Consider the following 11,055-nt stretch of genomic DNA (forward strand, 5'->3'; position numbering starts at 1 on the left):
ACCAATGGAGAGACAAAATGATTTTCTCAGTTTGTGACTGGTCTTCAGCTGGTGACTGAAGACTGTGTTGTTTTTTTCTTCTTACTTTGGGTGGGGGGGGACTCCACTTTAGCGCCTTTTGTAGCCGTCACTGTTTTTAATTTATGGAGCGAGCTGCAGTCCTCAAAACATCATGTGTTATAAATAAAAAAAAAACTTTCAACCTCTCATATTCCCAGATCATCTTTTTTTCTCATGCCCTTACGTTTCATCGGGGAGAGAAATTAACTCATTAACAGTAATTAATTTTGGGTAAGCAGCAATCAGGAACGTGTTGCTACCATCATTGGTGAGCAAATGTGAAATATTGTTGTGAACATCGCACTTAACACCTTGGAACTGACAACGTTGTGTGCGTTGATTTTTTATAAAATGACTAAATAGCATTTGGGTTGCAGGAGTTGTAATGTGGTAAAAAAAAAGTGCAGTGTTCTTGAGGCTTGAAGAAATGCTTTGAAGGTAAGAATTCATTTTTTTATTTCTAAATAATATGGCTGGAAAATATGTTTTACTGACTGCATTTCTGTCATACTTTTTTACTGTAAAGTATATTTAATGCACAAAAATTGTGTGTGAAGGGGGGGTATTTTTTGAGAGACTGCTAACATGTCTTATGTGGCGTGCACTGTTCGTTGATTGGCTATTCTCCATTTCAGGTATGCAGCTATGCTAATCAGTTAGCATAAAAGAACACAAGACACCAAGTAGTTTGTTTTTAAATGGGGCATTTGTTTATTAATCCATCTTTAATTTACAACCAGAGAAATATTGGGCAGATGGATCGATCCCAGGATGTCACAGATGAGAAAAAGAGGAGGGGAAAAGAAAATAATGGAGGATACTGACTATGTCAAGGAACAACCAGGCTTTGTTTTTGAAATGTGTATAAAAAAACACAGTCATGGTCATCGTGATGGTTGTTGGTCTTTACGTTTACTTCTGGGCGGGGATCATGCCGTCGATGTTTTCGCCCTTCTCCAACTTCTTCTCCATCTCCACCATCAGCTTGACACCATCCACCACCAACTGAACCTGGTACACTTCGGAGGAACCCAGGCGGTCAGCGTTGGAGATGTCGAACACGCCTCCCACGGAGGCCGTGTCGACGCCACCTAGAGAAAGAAAGCAAGAACGAGTTTGGTCGATGAGCAGTTTTATTCACTCTTTTAGAATATGATGGTGGTACCTGTGCCGCGCTTCTGCAGGCGCAGTCTGGTGAGGATTTCCTCAAACTTGGGGTGCGTGCTAAGCTTAGGAAGCTTGACGTGGACGCCGCCGCGCAGGCCGGTGCCCAAGTTGGATGGGCAGGTAAGGATGTAGCCCAGGTGCTCGTTCCACATAAAGCCGTGGTTGTGCTTCTTGAAGATCTCCTCGATCTGCGGGAAGAGCCAACTTGTCAACTTATTCATTGATTGTTTTATCGGTTTGTTTTTCGCTTACCTTCTGCAGACCCACGCAGAAGCGCCTGAACACCTCCTTCATGTTGCCGCCCTTCTGCATGGAGATGACGCGCAGGTGATCCTCCTCGTTCACCCACACCAGGAAAGTCTTGTTGTCGTTGTGCCTGCATTACCAAATCAATGATCCATCACAAAATAGAATATTTCCAGGCCTGCTAAGCCTTCTCTGCTGGCCTAAAAATATCTGACTCACGGACTGATAACTGTTAACTATATTTTGTCCATGAATTCTTTTTCAATAATTTCCTTCCTTTCATTACATTTCCCCTGTTGCACTGCTTCCAAATGTGTGTTTTCGTATTGAAGCACTTAACCAATCACATTTCCCCCATTATTTTTTACAATCAGTAAATTTACAATCAGTTCTGCAAACTGTTGCTCCGACCAATCAGATTTCGAGTTGGCAACCCAAAACCAACGCCTTCTTGAAGGTGCTGTTAAACGTCACAGTTTTCGCAAACTATGATTGGCTCGTCACTAGCCAATCATAGTTTGCGAGATATGCTCTGATCACAAGCCGGAGTGACAATCGCATACTGGCCAGAGCTAGCACACTGTATCGGTAGCAAGCTGCATAAACAAATTTTATATATTGGGTTGATTTAATAGCAGTTTTCAACCACAATAACAGTCAACCCACAATAACTGAAGGGAGAGAAGAAATGGATTTGGTTTGATATTTACTGTTGAAGCCATTTTCAAAACATACTTTTCAAGAAAAAATGGACATCATTAAGAAAGACCGGTCGGTTATTTCCTGGCTAATGGTACCCTCTAGTGGACTTATAGTAAATCACACCTAACTTTTTTCAGTCTGGATTAATTGAGACGTAACACTATTGAAGGTTTAGCGGTGAAATCCACGGCCCGCCGCTGCAAAATATCAAGCCACGCCACCAAGCAAACATCTCACTAAATCCTGAAATAACTCAGGAGGTTGAGGAAATGCGTATGGGTTGTTTATGGACTCACCAGATACCCCTGGCGTCAGGCCAGTCGCGGGCCATGCCAGCGCATGTCAGTAGCGGAGACACGGGCTTGTCAAACAGGAAGTGGTCGGCGATCAGCTGTTCCTGCTCTGCGTCGGTCATGCCGGTCAGAGGGTAGTACTTGCCCTTGAACTCGCCCTCCAGGCTGGCCAAGGCTATGGAAGCAAGACAATGCTAGCGTTTCCTTTTGTGCAAGGGTCACTAAGACAGTTACCCGAAGACAACTGGGATAGTCCGCCATTTTTTTTGTTTGGCGGGACAGAGAGTACTTGTCAACCTTGGCTAATAGCTGCCCTCATAAATGAATACAATTCCTGTATGAAGGTTGTAGTGTCCCATACATTTTTTTTAAATGGTAAAAAAACGCATCGAATACAGGGAAAATGTACGAGTTGACAGGCATGGCAGGACTACCTGGTCATTGAAAATAGTGAAAAAATAGTCATATTGTCTTCATTGTTATTAGTCAGTATAATGTGTCAAAAAATGTGTTTTGAATGAATACATTAACATTGACTGTAGATGGACATTTTTCAAATAATCTATTCTTATTTTGGAATTGCACTTAATGCTGATTTATTTTTATGTATTTCTAACTACCAAAGCTATTATTGACTAATCCAAGTAAGATATTGTTGAATGGATATTTTTGGTTGTTGATTTGATCAGCGGTTCATATAAAAGAATGGATAAACCAATTACCTAATGAGATATTTTTTTTCGTATAGGAATCAATACGTCTGAACATTTTCTGATAAGCTAGTCACCCTCGATAGACAGCTTCTCGATGCCTCTACGCTCTCCACGGCTGTTGTGTGGTGGCAAGGTGAAGCCCTTGATGCTGCGGCCAGTACGCACGCGGCTGGACAGAACGTAGTTGGGGTCCAGGTCATCTCCACCCTGCAAGAACAAACAAACAGGCATTAATAATTTTTTGCTTCTAAAAGAGGGTTTAAATTGGATACATTTACTCACGACTGTAATGTTAGTACAGTGATACCTTGGCTTCCGAACGCTTTTCACCTTACGAACATTAAATTCGCGAGAATATAATCTTGGCATACAAACTAGTTTTCGGGAAACACACGGAGCGCCACAATGGCTGGCGGACTAGTTTTCGGCGGAAGAACACCAAACCACACGGCCGAACAGCGCCGCTGTGGGTGCCGGACTACTTTTCCACACCCAAATTCTTTGAGTGCACTCTTTGCAGATGTGTTTGTTATGGAGTGGATACTTGGAGTGTTTTTTTGGGACCGAAAAAGACACCACCACAGGCTCGTGTTAAGCCGAAGAGGACACGAAAGAAAATTACGGTCGAGCAGAAGAAGGAGATCATCGAAAAACACGAACGAGGTGTGCGTTTGTGTGACTTAGCGTCCCAGTACCAGTATGCTAAGTCGACTATTGCTACGACTGGCTAAAGGTGTTTCTGTGTTGTCTAAGCAACGGTCTTGGGCAATAGAAGAGGTTGAAAAATTTCTGTTAATTTGGATTAACAAAAAGCGGCGAGCAGGGGACAGTGTGTGAGGGTATTATCGCAGAGAAAGCACGGCAACTTCACTCGGATATCATCAAAAGGCAACTACATCAACGACCATCACAAAGGTAAATAAAACGACTTTATTATACATTACAGTTTAATCCTTTAATTACAATACAATAGCACATTTATTACACATAAATCTGGTAGATTTTGTGTAGTTTTAAGGCTTATTTAGTAGAAAATTATGTTTTATGGGGACCTGGAAACAGATTATTCTCATTTTTAATGGTTTCCTATGGGAAACTAATGTTTGGAAGACACTTTTCGCCTTACCCACACTTCCTGGGAACCAATTAAGAGCGTAAACTCGGGTATCACTGTACAATAAGACCAGCAAGTTGTTTTAACGTATGACTTTGAGTTGGAATCCAAGAAGAAACTGAAAACATTTCGTTCAAGTGACAAAATGAAAACTTGATCCAAGTTTGTTGCCTTCAATTTTTGAAGTTATCACTTTTTTAATGAATGTACTATTTTCTTGTCTATGTTCTTCATCTATGAAGAAGAACTTACCTTTAGGTTCTCAAAGTTCAGGTCGGTCTTGTGCTTGTCGCTGGGTCCATAACCATTGTGACGGTCCGAGATGACCGGGTCCAGCAGGTCCTTGAAAACCTCATAGCACTCCTCATCACCGGCTACGCAGCCCACAGTCATGATGAAGGGGTGTCCTGAGGAGAAGTTTGCCAAGGTTGGTGGAATGTCTTCTTTTTTCAGTCAAAACTGCAAAGTGTTTGGAGCTCGGTTTACCAGGGTTGTCTACACCAGTCTGGATGACGTCATCCAAGGTGAATCCACTGGGGGTGGACTTGCCCCTCAGTTTTCCGTAGATGTCCTTGGTCAGTATCTTCGTCATGAAGGGGGACAACATTTGTACATATATTTTTATAGATATACTGTATGTATCCAAATCATATTGCATTCATATATAGTAAATGTAACTGTGCGCCACCTTGGCCATGTGATTGTTGTGCTTGGACAGATCGGGGAACTCGTCGTCCGTTGAGAACTTGATCTTGTAGTCGTTGTGACAATTCTTGGCCATGGCTGCAATTTTTGCTCCAACTGTCAAAAAATACATTCAGAATCATGACATATTGACGAAAGTGTCCGTGTCCGTGTGTGTGTGTGTGTGTGTGTGTGTGTTTGTTTCAATGAATTAAGCACCCTTAGCATTGTCAGAGGTCTCTCCGAGTGCTTCAATGGCTTTGTTGACAATTCTTTGAGAGAATAGGAGACACCTTCTCATTCTCCGCCAAGCTCCCTACCTGCCTTTGGATTGGATTTGGATTGGATTGGATTTGCCTTTATTAGTCTCACAGTGGAGAAATTTACATTTCTCTCCTTTTGCGTCACTGCTCTGATTGATAGAAGTGGAAGCCTTGAAGTGTTTGCTCAAAGTCAAAGGTATCTGTGTCTGAGTGTCACTCTGTCAACGTCTTTCCCAGCTGTGCCGTTCAACTCTTCCACCGCAAGACCTCCACTCTCAGCAGGGAGGATTATTAATAACCTAGAAATCCCTCCCATTGCTTCCCCCCCTCACAGCTCATTCGTCCAAGTCACTAAAAAGGAAAGGGAGTGTGTGTGAATCAATCTGTTGCATCTGATTCAAGCTCAAAACATCATCACGCCCGTTCCACCCTCCAGCAGTTCAAAAGTAGAAGCCTGAATTTTCGATGCTTTCCCAATACTGCGCAACAATTATTCATAAAAGTAAAAAAAGAACAATCTAACTTCTTAGAGTGTAACCATTATTTTTTAAAATGATTACTATTGTTGATCTTGTGTAGTTTGGGCAAAGATGTTTATATTTAAATATTTTTATAATTGGTATTTACAACTAAATACTGTACTTCAAAAATACACTTTTAGTATTTTTAACCATTTTTATTGTTGTTTTTGAATGTTACTTTTCGATCCTTTTCGTCATGCAAATAATTTCAATTTAAAATTAAATAATAAAAAATATTTTCAAATGATCTTTTTCACTCTTCGTACTTGTGAAAAGTTTATATTGTTTTTAATGTGTTTTTTCCGTTCACTTTAATTTTATGCCAATTTAATTAAATGAAATTTTGCACTTTTTAATGAGTCCGCTGGTTTTATGTTCCTCTGATTCATTATGTTCTGTGTCATTTTCAGTCAAATTTGCATCAAGTAAAACTAATCACACTTGTGGACCCTTGGAGCCTTGCGACAACAATCTTAATGACCACAAATGTTATTTTTGCAGCAGATTTCTTGCAACAAAATGAGCACAACCAAACATTTAAATGACAAATACCACCATTGTTATTTTAAAGATCAACACAAGCCTAAACTGCGACATGATTGACAGCGTTACCTGCTCAAGAGGAAAGAGAGAGGTAACAGATCCTGGGATCAGATCCTGTCCACCAAATGTAGGGGTTGCCCAAATGTGCTAGGTGTTGGACGCTGACTTTTATAGTGTCACCTCCAACACGACTGGCTGAGAGGACTCAGGCCGCTCCGGTGTGATTGGACGATCGCGAGCAGACTGTTGTAAAAGGCAACGAGGAAATGTGGTTGGGGTGACAGCTGCAGAAGGAACATAGAGAACTTTCACCTCGCGGACCGCCGCAGTCGGCAGGACTAGCGTGTTTGTGTGTCTGCGTGTGTGTAATGTGTTCATAAGCGTGTTCTCAGCTATATTCAAGGATGTAATAATAATAATAATAATAATACATTTCATTTTAAGCGCCTTTCAAAACTCTCAAGGTCACTTTACATTCGCAGGGATAAGTTTTTTTGAGCAGTGGCAGCCACACGCGCCAGCGTTCACTCAACCCGGAAGTAACTCAAATAATGTAGATAGAAAGCTAGCCAGCTAGCTAATAGATCACTACTGATAGCTATTTGATAGCTAGCTAGATAGCTAGCCAGGCAGCTAGACAGCTAATAGATAGCTATCAGATAGCCATTAGATAGCTAGCCAAATAGCCATCCAGATAGTTAATAGAGAGCAAGCCAAATAGATAGCTCGGTAGCTAGCTAGATAACGTTAAGTGTGAGTTCATGACCAAAACTAGCTGTACTTTTTCATCTTGAATTGCTCTTACACTACACTACGTCTGTTCAACTAAGCCATTTTAAACATTGCCATCTTCAATCATATGCTATTCAATATGACGTGGTCAAGCTAGCAACCACTGTAGGATGTGCTACACACTATATTTAACCGTGTTTAACTGTAACATATTTACAAGAGTATATTGAAGATTGGGGGCGGCACAGTGAGCAACATATATGCCCTGTGTAATGGGTCATATATGTAACATTTGAGCCGATCTTAACATTTTGGCAAGTAGCCAAGTATTTTCAGTGCATTATTAGCTTTATACCATCCCTCAGTGAAACTCAACACCAGCTTCTTGAGACATGGAAGAGATCACATGACTCAAGACGGATGGTTTGGGGTGTGGGATCACGGGGTCAATTTCCTAAAATGCCCCCTCTCGTAATGGATTGGATTAGATTAGCCTTTGATAGTCTCGCAGTGAACAAATTTACATTACACAGCAGCAAAGCAATGAAATTAAGAAGAAAGGAAAGGAAGAAATAGAAAAAAAATACAGGACCTGTGGTGAAGGCATGCATTCTTACTGTGCCATCTTGAAGTAGAAAAAATAAAAATGTGACACAACGCAAAAGACAGTCAATCAATTTTTGTTGTATAAAGCAGTTCTACATTAAAAATGAGAGGATCAAAGCGTCCTTTTCACTAGTGGATCATGGACGTCATGGTGAAATGTGCACGTCTGCTACAAGCAAAATGTTGAAAGCAAACACGAATCTGTAATATTCATTGACGAAAAGAGAATGTCTCACTTCTCCTGTCCCATGTAAACCTGCTTCAATTCCAAGCAGCGACATAAGCACTGACGCTCCTTCTCATCGCTGGCTCCTCAAGCCATCCATCCATCCAACAGCACCGACCTTTCCACTGAACAAAGCGTGGCTTTGAAAATGCTGCCCATTACAGGCGCAAAAAAAGCGCAATCGCCCCAGAGATGTCCAGCAATGACAGTCAAATTTCTCCACTGCGAGACTAATAAAGGCAAATCCAATCCAATCCAATCCAAATGGCACCAACATAATGTGAAACTTTGCTCCGATTGCTCTCAAAGCTGCGTGAGTGTTTGCACCGGCTGCTAATTTGCTAAACCTCAGTCATCCGCCTGTAGCTTATTCAATCATACTGAGATTAAGGCGGACATGTTGGATACTTCACCAGCAACAACACAGAGCGAGATCCTGTCCTAAAATAAGGAAATAAAATATTCACATCAGGCCAAAGTTGTTTTTGTAAAGTGGGCGTACTGAGTCGCAGCAACAGACAGACAGTTTGGGCCGCGCATGAGTATCGAGTGTCGCGCTCCGTGTTCTAAATCCTCCCTTGGTCTCTTGTTTCATTGTCCTAAATTAAACACAACAGCTTTTTCCCAGACGACTCCAGACCACTGGCTCATACAAGCAACTTTTTAAAAAATATTTCAATATAATGTTTGTATATAGTGACATCAAGCATTTCAAGCTAACATTTATATCACTATCACTGTGTGTGCGTGCGCGTGTCTTCCCCTGATCACATGCTATTGTGGCACAGATCCAGTTTCCCACTTTAGATGCACACTGGATCAGCATCCACCCCCATCTAACACACACACATCCACACACACACACAAATTACACCCCTCACGGTACCACAGCTGCCCACAAGGGCAGTTATATAAGTAGTGACACCGTGTCAGTCATTATTCACATTCATGTATGCAACATAAAGGACAAACAACTTGATGGTAAAATAGATCAATGCATACTGCATTTTGACGCACAAAGGATCATGACATCAATCCATACGGTGTTTTTACTCCACAACATGACTGAAAATAACTGCATGGTATACACCATTATGACTTACGACGTTATGGTACATAACCTCATGGTAAACAAGTTCTTGGTCCCAAACATGAATGCATACAATGTGTCATTGCATTATGATGATTTCCCAGCAGCAATGTTATGAAAGCAGGAGGAAAGGAAAGGAAGAAGTAGAAAAAAGCTGCTGTAAAGGAGCCACTCTTGCAACAACATTGAGGTAAAAAACTGAATAATGTGACACAATACAAAAGACAGTCATTCAAACTTATATCCTGTGACTGTAAAGTGTCCTTGAGAGTTTTGAAAGGCGCTTATAAATGAAATGTATTATTGTTGTATAAGCACTTTGTACACCCTCTCTGTTGCATGAAGCAGTTCTAGATGAAAGAGGAGAAGATCAAAGCATCCTTTTCACCAGTGGATCAGGGACATCATGGTGGATGTGCACGTCTGCTACAAGCGAAATGTTGAAAGCAAGCACGAAGCTGTAGCATCCATTGACGAAGAGATATTGTCTCATATCTCCTACCCCACGTAAATCCGCTTCAATTCCAGGCTGCGACGGTTCCACACATGTATCGGCACTTTGAAAACGTCCTAAGGACCCAGAACGCTGCTGTTATGCTTGATTTTTCATTTTAAAAGTATGTGTCTGCCAATTTGTTGTGTAAACATTTCTACCGTTTCACAGAATTCACAGTTGTAATGGCCCTCTCTTCCAATAACGTTATGTTATATAATATCAATATTTACAACTCGCTAAATGCACATTGTTGAAGGGGTCACCCACACGGTTCATGCAAAACCATCAGCAGGTCTATATATACCCTGAAGGCCTGTTGAAAACAAAGCTCACGAGTGATGGGATATTGTGATGACCTAGGAGTGTTGTTTAGGTGAACGTCGCAAAATAAAAACCAAAAAGTGGATGCATTTCTGATATCTACATCTGACTAATAAACACGTCATTTTTGAGTTGGCTATCTTTTCTGCATGTCATCTGTGACGTTGTTGTCTTTCCAAAGCAACTGCCCCTCCGGTGTTACATTTTACTGGTCTTGGTGGTCATGCAAGGTATTTTTATGGACGTACATGTCACGTATCATCGCCACGTCATATATGGTTGCCATCACCATGTTCACAGCCAAATTTGGAATTAAAAAAATCAATTGAAATTGGGGGGTGGGGGGGGTGAGGCGATTTATATGGATTTATTTATTTTCATGAAACATTAACCGAACAAAGTGATCAAGTCGCACTTGTTCAACTTTTACACTCTTGACTATTTTAGTGGTGCCTCCTCAGCCAGACCCGCTATTGGATTCCATTGACTCAGCTGTCCCTGCGTATGACCCCCCACACACACACACGCACACACACGCGCACACACACACACACACACACACACACACACACACACACACACACACACACACACACACACACACACACACACACACACACACACACACACACACACACACACATACACACACACTCTCTCCATCTCTCTCTCCCTTCTCTCTCTCTTTTTTGTCTCCATCCATCTCTCCCTCTTTCTCACTCTCTCTCTCACCCTATTTTGCTCTAATTGCTCTTAATGACAGTATGCATTATTTCGTGGATTGGCTATTTTAGATGCTCACTATCTTGCAACAATGCAACAATCTTGGCTGACTCGCTGCAACCTTAATAATGAATCAAGTAGTGTACAGGCGAATCACAGAGAAGTGGTAATTGAACCAAAAATATTTTATTTCTCAGAATTATGATATTCGACAGAAACAGCATCCAGGTGACGTCGTTTAGTTGCAGAGGATGCTGGGAAAATAGGAACAGGTAAGCTCCTTCGGTCAGAAAGCGAGGGGAGGAAGCAGAGGAAGTTAGCGGTTTATGCCTCCAGACTAAGAATAATTTAAACGTGTACTGCTCTTTTTGTAAAGGTTGTTTTAATCTGAACCATATGACGCACGATTATGAGAGTAAATTACTTAATAAAAATAAAACATGCTAATTATAACAATATTTTTCAGTTTTTTGGCGTGCTGGCACAACGTTTAGTTCTGTGACGTCATATTCGTAACCGGAAGTTGTTGCCAGAACGTGTTGTGAGACTGCTGCT

At 41.3% G+C, this 11,055-nt stretch overlaps 1 protein-coding gene across 1 annotated transcript; it reads right to left on the bottom strand.

Moving 5' to 3' along the window:
• Positions 1-747: 747 nt before the first annotated feature.
• Positions 748-6,534, bottom strand: ckmb (creatine kinase, M-type b). The gene is made up of 9 exons (XM_089014411.1): positions 6,376-6,534; positions 4,984-5,096; positions 4,782-4,878; positions 4,548-4,702; positions 3,256-3,388; positions 2,472-2,643; positions 1,480-1,603; positions 1,226-1,415; positions 748-1,151 (listed from the first exon to the last, which is right to left on the bottom strand). Exons 2-9 carry the CDS (start codon positions 5,074-5,076, stop codon positions 973-975), a joined length of 1,143 nt encoding a protein of 380 aa, XP_088870537.1. The 5' UTR covers positions 5,077-5,096; positions 6,376-6,534; the 3' UTR covers positions 748-972.
• Positions 6,535-11,055: the final 4,521 nt, after the last annotated feature.

Source organism: Hippocampus bargibanti, linkage group LG14 (assembly GCF_051943395.1).
Source record: "Hippocampus bargibanti isolate YZ-2025 linkage group LG14, ASM5194339v1, whole genome shotgun sequence".
Taxonomy (NCBI): domain Eukaryota; kingdom Metazoa; phylum Chordata; class Actinopteri; order Syngnathiformes; family Syngnathidae; genus Hippocampus; species Hippocampus bargibanti.

Bases quoted from the DNA above. Each gene is read 5' to 3' on its own strand.
- ckmb (XM_089014411.1), bottom strand. From the start codon at position 5,076: ATGGCCAAGAATTGTCACAACGACTACAAGATCAAGTTCTCAACGGAC. The intron at 4,703-4,781 runs GTAAACCGAGCT...ACTTCTCCTCAG, and splicing joins GACTGGTGTAGACAACCCTG to GACACCCCTTCATCATGACT. The intron at 3,389-4,547 runs GTAAGTTCTTCT...TTGTTCTTGCAG, and splicing joins TGAACTTTGAGAACCTAAAG to GGTGGAGATGACCTGGACCC.